This window comes from Idiotropiscis lumnitzeri, chromosome 1 (assembly GCF_059441095.1).
Source record: "Idiotropiscis lumnitzeri isolate Australia: NSW breed Sydney's pygmy pipehorse chromosome 1, RoL_Ilum_1.0, whole genome shotgun sequence".
NCBI classification, from domain to species: Eukaryota; Metazoa; Chordata; class Actinopteri; order Syngnathiformes; family Syngnathidae; genus Idiotropiscis; species Idiotropiscis lumnitzeri.
Genome location: NC_142391.1, coordinates 33,381,652 through 33,396,215, shown reverse-complemented (window position 1 = coordinate 33,396,215; position 14,564 = coordinate 33,381,652). Strand labels below are relative to the sequence as shown.

Sequence of the window (14,564 nt, the reverse complement as noted above, 5' to 3'; positions counted from 1 at the left end):
TGTAACAATATTCTCTTATTTGTATGTTCATATTTTTTTGCTCATAATGTCGATCCCATTTTATAAAGGGATACTTTTCTCCGGTTTCCTCCCACATTCCAAAAAGATGCATGACAGGTTGATCGAACACTCTAAATTGCCCCTAGTTGTGAGTGCGGATGGTTGTTTGTCTATGTGTGCCGTGCAATTGGCTGGCAACCAGTTCAGGGTGTTCCCCGCCTACTGCCGAAGATAGCTGGGATAGGCTCCAGCAACCCCGCGACCCTCGTGAGGAGAAGCAGTACAGATAATGGATGGATGGCTGTCTCGTGCTGATCACCGTGTTTGAATGCGGGAGGGAGTGACTTGACTTTGCTTCGAGAGAAGGAGCACTCGTCCTGTCGTTCGCCACTCTCCCGCAGCATCATGCACGGACACTTTTTTGGGGGGGCGGGTGGACGGACGGGTGAAATGTAAGGACGGAAGCACTCTAACAGGATGATGACAGATGGGAACGCAGGACAATTATTTTATGAACAAGGATGAAGGGACGATGATGCCCAAGTGGTGGACGGAGGATGGAAGACGAACCAGCAAAAAAGGATGACGTGCCCATCCCTACAGCTCACCACTATCTTTTGATAATATCAAGCATTAAAATAAACTCATATGCAGTGCTCAATTAAGTTGGAAAGAAATATTTTGCCATTTATTAAGCCTGCAGGAAACGTGGAAGACAACACAGCAGCATGACGTGCATGGGAGAAAATGTTCATAAAATAGCATCATGGATATTGTGCAAAAATCTGTGTGAAAGGAAAAGAAAACAAACAAAAAAATGAAAAAAACAAAACAAATTACTTTCATCAAATGATTGGAACAAAAAATAAAGCCCAATGAGCTATACTGTGGAACAAGTGATTTTTTTGGCGTCTTGTTATTTTATTACGCTGAACATCTTTGGCTGTCTGGTTGTATAATTGGTCACATACTAAACATTTTACAAACAAAAAAGCAATGATATAAAAATATGTGCATTTTTACTGCCTGTACACATCCAATAATGGTGATTCATAAACACACTGGGCCCAACATAAGCGGACAACATCAATTAAATAATATCCCCCCGATTGGATTTGTATCAATAGTCTCTTTATGATTATCTCTCCCAAAAGGGTGACATTGGAAAAGGAGCACAAAGAAAACAGCGACATATTACTTTTTTTGGTTTCATCAGGTGGCATGAAATCTCTCAAACATGCAAGACGGTGACTCTTGAGGACCTGAGTCTGACACCTGTGCCCTAACAGAAACCCGCGGCTGCAATTTTTTTCAAACAAAGTCCATTCACATTTAGTCCAGAAGTGCAAGGTCCCGTTAATCTCTGCCTGCAAGTGTTATGAAATTTTTTTGTTCATATGTGGCGTAGAGTTTTACATCGTTGACTTTCAATGCAGTTGGCGTGGGATCGATTTCTGCTCAGTCAGCTCATTACCAAGGTGACAATTTCAAGGGCCACTCATTCAGAGCTCCTCACCTGGCACCTAAACCGAACGCCAGAGGTGGGCTTTCTGTCACTGATGGATGCCCGTTTTGCGATTGATGAATGACGACGCCACTGACGAAAGTGGATTTATGTTCGTCAGAATAATTGTCACTAACCTCGCGCGTTTTGCTGACGTGCTTGTTTGGGGGGCGGACTGACAGGCTACTGATGGACGAATTGACGTACTGAGCAACTGACGATTACAATTTAGCTTAGGTTGAACAATGACAGACAGACGAATGGCGAGTGTCGCTGAGGGATGACAAATGACGGAGCATAAAAAATTGAGTGAAATGCCCACCTCTGCTTAACACGAACTCAAATTCCAAAATGTAACTTTTAACCCTAGGCTATATTTCCTTCTAGCTATGTACATTTGCATCCAGTCCAGTAGCGCCGAGGCCATTTCATTGCTTTGATTGACTTTTATCGTCAAGCTTAGTGTAATGCTTCACATAGCACTTGTCAAGCAATCATTTTTTGCTCAATGACCCAACCACCAAGATTCAGGCAGTTGACAGGCAGTCTGTCCTTGGTTTAGGGCATCGTCCGCCATTTGCACAAAGTCAGTTGAGTACAGCAAATTAATGGATTAGACAACTTGAAAGATGCAGCCTTTAAAAAAAATCTAGTTCGTAGCAGCGACTAAGCAGAAGATCGTGTAGCGGAGGGGGTGGAGAAGAGAAGTCCTCTGACAGGTCAGGATAGTGTCTCTGTGACCTTCAACATCTCTAATGAGATGTTCAGACTAACAAAACATTTGCCATCACCTCTTCAAAGCAGAGTCCGTCTGATGGACTGCTGGACCAGTCTGCTTTCATATGCCTTAATCCTAAACCGAAGGTTAGGCTCCAAATTCCTTCAAACACTGTCAGATTTGCATCCAGTGCAGGAGCACAAGGGCCAGTTTATCACTTCCTGTCGCATTAATTGTATTTAACTACCAACACCCAAGAGTTTACTGGCAATTAGACAAAGGTTTAGTGTTCTGGGCTCAAGGGAATGTATGTATTTTGCTCAAACTTGAAAGATGAAGCCTTTAAAAAACTTTTGTCCGTAGCAGCGAATAAAATTGGAGGGTGGAGAAGAGCGGAAACATTCCTCGAACACGTCAGCATAGCAAGTCCACCGCTTCCAATACCTCGGACGAGAAGTTCAGACTAATCAAAACATTGTTTGCCATCACCTCGTCCAAGCAGAGGCTGTCCTGTTGGACCAGTTTGCTCTCGGACGTGGGGCTGATGACGACAATGCGAGGGACGCCCTGCTGCTGCAATGTCTGCGACTCGGCGGTTGCGGCTCGTTCGACGCACAGAGAGTCCGCCGAGTTGCTCCTGCAGCCTTGCGGTCTGCCCGGAACTGTTGTGTCCCTCTTTGAGTCTTTGTGGGTCAGACTGCGACTACGCCTCCTGGTAAGAACTAGTAGGGGGAGAGTGGCGCTGGTGAGTGTGCTAGAAACCAGTTCATGGTCACAGTTGCCGGATGAATCAGTCCTGGTACATGGATGCTGGTGGTGGAAACAAATGAAAAAAAAAACACAACTTAATCCCAACAAAAAAGAAAAGAATTGCATAATTAAATTGAATATGGTAGTGCATGCAATGAGAAAAACGGCTACTGCATTTCATCAAACCCACCTTCTCCACTTTATGGGTGGTCTTGCGGTCCGATGGCCTCCTGCAGGAACTACCTCTGCTGGACTGATGATAGGATGATATACTTCTAAAGGAATCGCCTGACTTCCTCCCTAGAGGCTCCATCTCCACGTCCCTTGGAACCTGCAGTAGGTAATACAACCAATGTGGACACATCCATTAAGAAGCTGTGCATCCATTGTTGATAACATAGGGGGGGGTCTTCAATCCTGTTCCTCGAGGGGCGAGAGGTCCTGCCTGATTTCCATTTATTCCTGCTGCAACACACCTGATTCGAATGATCAGGGTTGTTGGTGACAAATTAAAAAAAAAGGACTTGATTAAGCAAGACCGGAGGTGGATTTTAGTCCGACAATTTTTGTGAATAAGGGTCGAGGCCGGAATGGTACCTAGGTTGCAGCCGGAGGGCGGGGGACTGATTGGCAAAAAAGGGTCAAGTGCCCAGCTCTGCTGATTTGTATTTTGCTAGCTGTATGTTTTGTTAATGTATCAATTTGCTTTGTTTCAGATTTACACTTCTTTTGGTTGTATGTTCTTTTAATGTTGTCATTTTCTTTTCCATGGCTTTGTATTTTGTCTGTTGTGGTACAATGGAAATACGTAATTCATGTTTATCTACCATGTCAATCGGTTTGGAGGACATGCTGATGAAGTGAGTCCTGGACGCAGTGGACTGCCGACTGATGATGGAGTCCCTGAAGGAGCATTCGCTGATGGATGAGGAGGAGATACACTCCTTTCGGGGGGTGGGAGACAGAAACCACAAGCAGGGAAACTTCTCAGCCAGAGTCATCCTGAACACAGTAAAACATTAGGTTGCTTATTACGGCGCAAACCCCACGGGAGACATACAGGCTGTGAGCAAGCATAGTGCACAAGCACAAAATTTCACAAACAGCTAACAAAGACTGAGAAATAGCTTTTCAATGTTTTTGGACTGATTTAAGAACGATGCTGCAATAATTCAATGTAAACTGTGTTTGTGTGTGCGTGTAACAGATGTCAGCTACCTTATGTATGAACTCAGTGCAAAGCAAGCTAGTATTTGAAAATGTAGCAAGTAAGCTACACGAATGCGACAAAAGTTAAATAAATTACCAGAACATCCAAGTTACTTTGTTGATCCTTAGTTTATTAGAAAAGCAACATTTTAAAAAAATCAGTACATTGGGGTTCTTGTTAAATCTTTGGATAATTATGCTTCTTGCTACTACTACATCACTGTCTTAAGCACTGACAGCACTGTTATTATTTGCGAAAGTCTACAGTGAGTAATAAATGTAGGACGCCTTGGTGCAGAGTAAAGACCTGAACATAAGAAACTGTAAAGACTTGATAAATAGTTTGAATTTGTTGGATGGTATGTTACGTTCATTTAGTCAATTGCTTATTTTCTGGGAGGCACTTGCTGCCAACATGAATATTTTCTGTCGTGTGTTTTATCAATCACCTCTTTTCAATAAAGTACTCAAAGGTTGGTTATAAAGAATAAAACCCCCTTTTTTTTTTTTAAATTGAGGAACGTGTCTGTTTGAGTGGAGGCTGCTGTTTGAGGATTTACGATTGCAGGCTGTGGTGGCATTGAATACCTGTATTTATTATGAATGATGGCATAGATGAAAGGGTTGTAGATGGTGGAGGCTTTTGCTATGATGGCAGGAACAGCCTTGGAGTATGGCGACAAGATGTTGGCATGCCTGGATAAGACAGAGTGATAAAATCAGATTTGATCATATCCAGTATTTCACATTGTAAATATAAAAGGTTAACACCAGCCAAATGTCTTTTCTTAGCAGAGCATGAAAAAAAACATGAATCCAACAGCTCAAAGTTATCCTGATCTCTTGATGTTTTGTTACATAATCAAGGGGTCATTTGCGTTCAGGGATTATCTGAAAATGTGGTTTAAGTCAATCTGTGTGTGTTGGTGACAAGCAGAAAACAGATATCAAGTCATACATTCATATATTGGTCACAATTTCACCAACTGTGTTTATATGAGCAAAGGTTGTTTGTGCAGATAAAACACTTGAACAATTTTGCCATCTGCTCCTGCTCATAAATCGTCCTGGGAATGTTTGGCCCCGATATTGCATAACATTTTCTGTTATTCGGGAGATTCCCTAAAAATCTAAATTGCTGCAAACACATGGTACCATGAAACCATATTTGGCAACTTTTTTCCAAATAGACTGTCAGCCAGCAAAGAGTGGGGAAAAAAACGATTAGTCGTGGATATAAAAAGTCAAAAGAGCCCTCGTTCAATGCCAGGTTTTTTTTGACGATGATGATGGCATGGCACAGTGGTAGAATAGCCGTCTTCAAACCGGAGGTTGTGGGTTTGATCCCCAGCCATTGTGACCATGTTGAAGTGTCCTTGAGCAAGTAACATTGTGAGTGCATTAAAAGTACCAAAACTAGACAAATTCTATGCAAGCGACAGCCCATTTACCACGGCAGTGAGACTAAGAGAAATTATTTCAAAACTAGACCTTTAACCTATATCACTCAATTAAAAAGCATCCAATTCTATATAATGTCACACTTGTCCCATAGTTCCTCTATTTAACGTTGGTCGTCTTCACTGTGTTCAATGGTGTATTTAATCCTTCCCTGACCTTTGAGAAATGTGTTCGCTCTGATGCTATGCAAGCTTTCTGTGGTCAAAGATTTGTACAATGAGATTCAACTATAAAAATGTTGGAAAAAGCATAATTGAACTTGATCTGGGGCACTTTCAGTGGTCACAGGTGTGTCAGGACTCCCATGTAATGTGTTTGAAAGTGACTGGTTTATTATGAGCATAACCAAATCCACCGTTATAAGAGGGTGTGCTCACTTGTGCAACCGTCTGTTATTATTACTTCATTTTTTGAAAATATTCTTTTTCAAACTTTTCAGGGGCAACTATTGAGTCAGTTTTGGAGAGACACCTAACATACAAATAGATGCAATTTAATTTCTTGTGTGAACAACGTAATAAAACCAATGTGACTTACCCAGCCCATGAAATGAGCGTTACGCAGGCGTACGGTGACCAAGAGAGGACATAAACCACAATGACCACGAAGGCAATCTTGGCCAGCTTCCATTCGCTCCTGATGGATTTCTGATGAATTAATGTGGATTTCCTCACCTGGGTGCCTAGTCTCTCTACCTCCCTGCAGACAAGAACATCAGCTCATTATTTGATACTTCATTGACACCTTGAGTTTAACTGGTTGCGTCACCATGTTTATAACGCAAATCACTTAAATGTCATATCAACTTTCCCAAGATGAATGTATGAACATGCCTTTAATTCATCTCGGATGCCCAAAAAACACCACGAGAATTTTTAAAACAAGAAACATATCGTGGTACAGTATTCATTGATAATAACATAATGAAATAAAATGTACAACAAACACACTCGCCTGGAGATATACCCGATGATTGCCGTGTCAGTAAACTACATAACACAGAAGTACGATGCTCAGGTGGAAGGTCATTTAATGATATCAAGATTTAATTCAATTGACATCTTTTTCTCAGCACTCACTTTCTTAGGACACATGGTGAAAAAAAAAACATATTTGGCAAATCACACAAAATGCTTTAGGCCTTCTGCTTACCTGCTGGTCTTCCTGACAGCTAGAAACATGAAGATGTAGCAGTAGAAGATGATGAGAAGTGGGATGAAGAAGACAAAGCAGCACAGCATCATGGTGTAGCTCCTGTTGGCCGCTGTGTATGTGACGTAATCCCAAGTGCATGATGTCATCAGGCCCTCGGGGATGTAAGAGCCTACACAAAGTAAAATAACAAATAAGAATCTGGAATGACTAAGAAATTCTATTAATAACATTTTATATACAGCTGCATCTCAATGCATAAGCTCCCGATTGCCAAATGATGAGTCCAAAGTTCATTATCTATTTTTTATTATTATAACTCACTATTAAATAACGATACATTGTTCTACTTGTTCTAAACAGTGCCTGGTACTTGCCAAATAGTAAGCCCAAAGCTAAAGTTTCATCATTATCATTAAATAATAGTGTTATTGGCTGCTATGAACAGTAATCTGTGCTTTCCAAATAGTGACATCACTGCGAAAGTTCCACTCTTTGGCCCAATATACCAGATCGGGAGCAGATGGAAGGAGAGTTTTGGTAACCTCACCTCATCGTAGAAAAAAAAAATTACATTTAATTTTAAATGAAAGTGAACAAAAGCATTACAGCATTATACATGTCTTTGAAAGACCACTGTATTTAGAAAATAAAACATTAACAAGGTTTATTCATTTAATTTTCTTAATGTTTGGCGGGCCGGATTAAAAGGTTTAACGGGCCGCATGTGGCCCCCGGGCCGTAGTTTTCCCACACCTGTTCTAATCAGTAGTGTGTGTTTGCCAAATAGTGAGCACACGACTCCTGGTACAGCCGTGTGGCTATCACCGCTTGTAAACAGTAGCTTGTGCTTGCCAACAGAAGTGACATTTTTTGCTTGTTATAAATAGTGGGTTGTGCTTGCCAAATAGTGAGCCTACATCTCATGTTTTTTTTGTTTTTCTTTTGCCGGTTGAACAGTAGTTTGTGCTTTCCAACTTGTGTGCCAACAGCTAAAGTTACATCATTTCCCGGCTATAAATAGTAGCATGTGCTTGCCAAATAGTGAGATCAAACAGTGTATGGAAACCGGTGATGCATCGTTTTGTTAGGCTTCTCTAATTTCATACTGGTGACATGCAGTATCCTATATGCATATACTGTATGTTTGGTGAAGATAATAATTTAATAAAAATATAAATCTTATATATTCACTATGTTTACTTGACTGAGTTCATGTGTTTCATCTGGTGTTTGAGGTGGTCGGTGGCAGGAGGGAACTCACTCCATCCAATGAGAGGAGCCAGACTCCAGGCCAGTGAGTAGAGCCAGACAGAGATAATAGCCAGTGTGGTTCTTCTCTTGGAGCTCCAGTGGACGGTCTGCAGCGGTTTGGTGATGACCAGGTAGCGGTCGATGGAGATGGCCAACAGGTTTATCATGGAGGCGATGCCGAACAAGGCGCCGCAGAATGCATATATCTTACAACCTGTGTGACCAATGCAAATGTTTGTGCAGAATATTGGATTGGATGTACATACTTTGTAGAATGAAATACTATTAGGAAATACCCATCTCTCCAAAGACCCATTCCTTGTAGAGGCAGTTGATGAAGAAGATTGGTGACTGCGTGAATGCCATGAGGAAGTCGCTTACTGCTAGGTTCATAATGAAGTAGTTGGGCAGGCTGCGAAGCTTTTTGTTGCTGCACACAAACACAAATGAGATGTTCTTAAAGTACAATTTATTAGAACTGAAAAGAAAACTCATCGTGGTGAGTTTCTGAAATCAGCAGTGTGCACTCCGATGAGAACAAGGCAGTCAATGGTGAAAATGTGTCTGTATTGATTACAGAAAAAAAAACGAAAAAGCCACAGAAACAGCGATCTGTGTTCTGCTAACCACCAGTTAAAAATTAGCAACAAAAACAAAACAGCAAAGGTGAGAGGACCGCACCATTGTTTTAGCCTTTGCGATTGAAGAGAAAATGATCTTTTCACAAAGTGAAACGTGTGGGCTACATTACAAACTCCTGTTTATAATGAGGGTAAGAACCTAACATTAGCTATGGGCTCACTATTTGGCAAGTGCAACCTCTGTTGTATAAAAGAAAAAAAAGAGGATGCTGCTTTAGTTGTAAACTCACTAATTTGTAAGTATAAGATATTATTTAGCTTATCTTAAACCTAACCTTAACCCCAAACCCAAGCCATAACCCTAACCCTTAAACCCGAACCCTTAACCCTAGCCCTAACCCTAACCCCAGGCTTGACACTAAACCTAACCCCAACACCAAACCATCACATTAACCTTAACCCTAACCCGAAACTCTAAACAGTAACTTAAACCCTAACGTCTGACCCTAGCCTTAACTGTAACCCTTAACCTAACCCCTTACCCTCACCCCTAACCCTTAACCGCGAACCCTTAACCCTAACTCTAACCCTAGCCTTAACCGTAACCCTAAACCTAACTGTAACCCAATAGCAAAAATGCCATATTTCTCAATTTCAATTCACCATTTTAGTTTGAATAAAAAAGCATTTGTTTTGGTAAGAGGAAGTGTACATCTCTCTCTTACTTGATTTCCTTTTAGAAATGTCACTTAAGTGATAATGACTTTCTAATTGGTCAAAGTCAAGTTGTCCCGCCTTATCAAAGCGGTATTATGAGATTACCTTCGCTTTGTCGTTCTTTTACACTTAAAATATTTAACAGAAAAAGTTACGTGATGATGCATCTTGATCGCCGATGCTAATGTGCCGTTCGGTGAGTGAAATAGTTATTGAAGTTGATATAAATGTGACCAATATTTAAATGTTAACTGGGAAATGTTTTATTTTAAGTCTGAATACCAGTGAGAACTGAGGGTCTCTGGCGGTGCGACCGTGTTTGTACTAAAAACGTCGTCTTGGTGAGTCGCCATGAACTTGCTATATACAACGGAGTAAAAACACTGTGGGGCCAACGCCTAAGCTCACGTCAACCTATTCGCGAGTGGAAATGTACTGCTTAGTTGCGGTGAAACTTGATTACACTTGTTTTGAGGTCGTTCTAAAGCAAGGTTTATGTTGACGAACAAATAACTCCTCATTTTGATGTCATGTAAGTTTAAAGTGGAATATTGAATCAACTTAATTATCTGTTGGTAATAGAATTGTTTCTTTATTAAAATTAAGAAATTGTATATATATTATCGCATGGGTTAATTTCATGAGTAACGATATTTTGCAAAAGATGCATCTATATGAAGAAGTGTTAATAATGTGATATTCGGATGCAGTATTTGACAAATTGAAGACTACTGTGAAGCTATAGCGACTGATAAGACTGGAAATTGATAGACTCATTAGCTGCATACAATAATTTCATTATTGTTATGCAGGCTAGGTTTCTTGACACTCATCCAAGAAGATCTGAGACTGAATGGATTCTCCTTCCATGGAGATGGCGAGCCTTTGCCCAGAACCACAACTGTGACAAGGAAACCACGTTCTTCTTTACGTTCTTGTGAATCATCACGTGGTAACTGGACTACCTGAAAGAACATTGACTGACTTAAAGACAAAATTTTACTGAGCTCAGTGGGAATTGGGGATTTTTCTTTCTATTTTCTGGGATTGTGAATAATTCTATGCATATGGACGCCCGCTGTTAAATTGTAAATAATTATTTTGTTTTATATGTTAATACAGTTTTTGTTGTTGCACATTTCTGCGTGTTAACTACAGCTGGCTATGTCAGAAATTATGTTATTGTAAATTAAGTCAGGCGTCAGCCGCAACGTTTTTCCTTTATAAATACTCATTTATCGCTGCTGTGTTGCTCGGAAAGAGAAGAGTTTACATCGTATTAAGTAATTGTGCGTAGATGTTCAATTTATTTACAGCGCGGACACGAGAGAACGTTATTTGTTAACATGGCGTTGCGAATCGATTCTTTTATTTTTTTATATCGATGCATATATTGAGCATATTATATCGATATTAAATCGATTTTCAATGAATCTTTACAGCCCCTACGCGGTCACAGCTGACATTAGATCCTTTGGTGTATTATAACCAGTTTGTGCTTGCCAAATGATGAGCCACCACAAATGTTGCATCCTTTTGTGTGTTACTTTGGTATTTAGTCCACCCTACAAAATAGCTTGTGATCAAATATGGCCACATAGTTTTGCACGGTGAAGACAGGAGAGGAAAAGTGAGTGTTCAGATCATAATTGGATTAGTATTATTCCGGGTTAGGCGTTGCTCGTTCTCATGGCCAGTGGTACAGTTGGGATTATAATCTAAAGCTTGAGTGAGCCAGATCTGGTTGGTACCACTTTTGAATGATGGTGACCCAAATGTCAGCTTTAGTCAGCTCTGTCCGACAAGGTCCTTGCCAAATAGTGAGCTCACCTCTGTTACATTGTTTTGTGCATTTAGCGTTTCCTCGGTAATGAGGTCACAGCTATAATGTTTTAATTGTGCATTATAAACAGTATCTTGTGTTTGCTAAATAGAGGGTGCACTGCAAATGTAATATTAGGTAACAACAGATGCGCCAAGAAGTGCTGCAATATGCCCCAAAAGTATAAATTCTCCATACTCTGCCTGCAAGTCAGGGCAAAAAAATTAATAAAAAAAAATCGGTTGAGCTGCAGATTCTTATCTCCAAAAACTTGTACAGTACCTTGGGTCCCTCGTAAATTGAGCAACCAGCATTTCTATTTATGTTAAAAAATATGTCCAAGTGAAATATGTGAAATGGAACCACGATCATGTCAAAGCCAAAAACCAAACACAGCTGCAATCTTGTTGGGTGACACATTAACACAGTATACAAAGTTACCCGCATAGCCACCACAGTTTAGATAAGAGAGAGTGTATTATTTAGGTCACGTGAATCAATGCAGTAGTCTAAAGAGAACACATTATCTCACCGTGGACGTTGTCATGCGTGTTTGAATGCGTGCGTGTGCGTTTGCATTGCATTATTCAATTCATCCAATCAGCGCACAGGACCATGTTACACTTCAACCAAAGACAATGCAGATGCTATACGAGAATGTGTAATATGCATGTGCATAGTGTCTGTGTGTGTGTGTGTGGGTGGGGGGGATTAAGATTAATGCAAATTATCAAAAGGACACAATTGCAGTCGTTTAATCTACCCATTGTTGTTTTGGGGCGATATGAAAGCTCCTGACGAGACCATCCCCTTAACACACAAACACATGTACTGTAGACACATGCTGTGAGAGTGCATGCACACACTCATTACCCTTCTGACCCATTTCCTCTTCCAGGAACCTGTTCACATCAGCAGGAAGAGCAAATAAGAGGGCATTATGCAACCAAAATTTGTTGTGGAAAGATGAAAGTGAAATTCTATAATGAACGGAAAATGGAAAAGTACTGTATATTTTATACCCTCACTAAATTAGCATTTAATTTCTTTATTCATTCATATATGGTAAATGCAAGAATTCTATGTCATATTTAATGAGAAACAAGTAAAACTTTTATAGAAACTACATTTCTATTGGACAGTGACACACCGACAAATCTACCCGGCTCTTCTCTACCCTACCTGCTTTTTTTGGGTCCTGCTACTTTGTAGGTCCCAAAAAAGTAGTCCAGTTCTGAAACGGGACCTAAATATTTTGGAGGTGAATGATTTGTCTGAGACAATTGTCATCAATGTGTTGCTGCGCAAGTCACCACCTCACGAGGAAAAATGGAATACTAGAACAGTTGAGGCGGTGCAAACCTTTTTGACATTACTAGCTGACCGAGTTGTGCAGAGGCAGCTTCATGGGGCCACGAAGAACGAAAAGGTTTTCCATTGTATTTGTCGCTGTGTGCAGTGCACGCTAGCTACTGTTGCTGCAACATGACATCACTAGCAAGATGAGGAGGCGCTCCCGGGTAGTGGCAGTGGCAGCGGAGACGCAGTTTTCTTGTTGTTGTTTTTTTTTGGCGTGTAGAGCCAAGTAGAATAGAGTAGCCATCAGGCCACAAATGTCGGACCCTGTGATATGGTATAATACGAGAGGAAATGATACACACAATACAATATGATACAGTAAAATAATACATGGAATAATTCGATAAGACTGCGATAAGAACTGATAAAATAAGACTCGATGGGTTGTACTACGATACGGTGTGATGCAACATAATTGTTCCGAAGAGCTGTAAAATGATACATAAAATAAACTTTGATAAAATGAGCCTACGTGCGATATGTAACAATGTAACGTGACACGACAAGCTCCATCAAAATTAGATACAGTCATAGAAACTTTTAGAAAATTCAATTAGGTATAGTTCATTTGGGTCTGATACGGAACATACATGCAACATTGGAAGTAAGATGAAATATAAAACAAGATTCAATAAATGAGGTTTGCTGTGGCACGATACAAACTGATATAAAATATAATAAACTGAGATTAGATGCAGTGTGACGTGATACAATGTGATATGATGTGACTCGATAAAATAAGACACAAAATAATAATTATAACAAAGGATTTGGTGGTTCGGTATGAGTTGATCTGATACAATATGATGCAATGCTTTGTGATATGCTTCGATGAAATAAGATGAGGTGTAGCATGCTACGGTATAATGTAAGATATGTGACACAAAAAAATACATGGTTTCTCCAGAACATAATTCACTTCCTTCGGCCCACTCAGCAACACAGCTGATTGTCACCAATCTAACAAATTACAGTCTGCAAATCCCACCCACACGGCGGGCGACTAACCCTTGCACACCAAATAACCAAATCTCAACAATGGGAAAACTGACCCCCTAAAGAAAACGTGTCTTGCCCTTCCCTCTGTAGCTAGATTACAATAACACAGAGAGGAAAATGGGTGAGAAAAAAATAAAGAAAGTGAGTGACTATTGGCAATGAGCGTTCCCTTCATTGAATGCATGCGTGTGTTTCGGTGACAGAGACTCTACACTCTTCGCTTTTTAGATCCACGTACATATGAAATTACAAATACTAAAATAGTATTGCATAGAAACCCAACAGTGTACCAAAGAAAAGAATTGTGTTCGGCATGTCGTTGATGTTATGTGATGAGTTTTAATTGCTCTACTGCCTTATTATTCATTATATCCCCCACCTTACTTACCTGTAGAACGCAAACATGACCAGCGCATTTCCAGCGACGCCCAGCGTGCCGATGACCAGGACAAACGCGGCCACCACATAATGTGCATGGTCGGGCACATCCACTTTGTTGAAGAAGTTGCTCTGGCTGTGCGCTCCTTCGGGCTCCATGCTCTCAGTGGACCGCGTCATGGTCGGCGAGGGGAACACCCGCTTCCTGTGCTCTGGCCTCCATGATCGAATGGTCCTCTCCAGCTGCTGCTTGAGAGTAAAGTTGGCAAGTCCACAAGTGGTCCAAAAATGAGAAAATGTCGTCAGTTTGGAAGCGTCTTCACAAAAGAACTGCTGATAACCTCCTCCGGCGTGCCTTCACACCAGCTGTGCACTACTCTCTCTCATCATTTCTCCTCTTCCCATCACCACTCCCTCTCTCTCGCTGTCTCTCTCTCCCTCTCGCTCACTCCCTACCCAGCGTTCATGTCACCAGGCCCTGCCCTGAGCCTTAACACCACCCCTCTCCTCTTGCCCTGGCAGATGCTTACGTAACGGGCATCATGATTACTATCAACAAGACACTGAGCATCAAGTCGTCATCGCGGGCTCTGTGGCTTGCGGCCGAAACCGGCACGCAAGCAAAGAGGACCCATGGAGCCAAGCAACTAATTGGCACAG

At 41.0% G+C, this 14,564-nt stretch overlaps 1 protein-coding gene across 1 annotated transcript; it reads right to left on the bottom strand.

The window, feature by feature from the left end:
- Nucleotides 1–2,469: 2,469 nt before the first annotated feature.
- On the bottom strand, nt 2,470–14,345 carry LOC148344294 (melanopsin-A-like). The gene is made up of 9 exons (XM_088296080.1): nt 13,915–14,345; nt 8,345–8,478; nt 8,059–8,262; nt 6,795–6,966; nt 6,180–6,341; nt 4,770–4,877; nt 3,800–3,974; nt 3,163–3,303; nt 2,470–3,032 (listed from the first exon to the last, which is right to left on the bottom strand). The coding sequence occupies exons 1-9, from the start codon at nt 14,082–14,084 to the stop codon at nt 2,637–2,639; spliced, it is 1,662 nt and encodes a 553-aa protein (XP_088152206.1). The 5' UTR covers nt 14,085–14,345; the 3' UTR covers nt 2,470–2,636.
- Between the last annotated feature and the right edge of the window lie 219 nt (nt 14,346–14,564).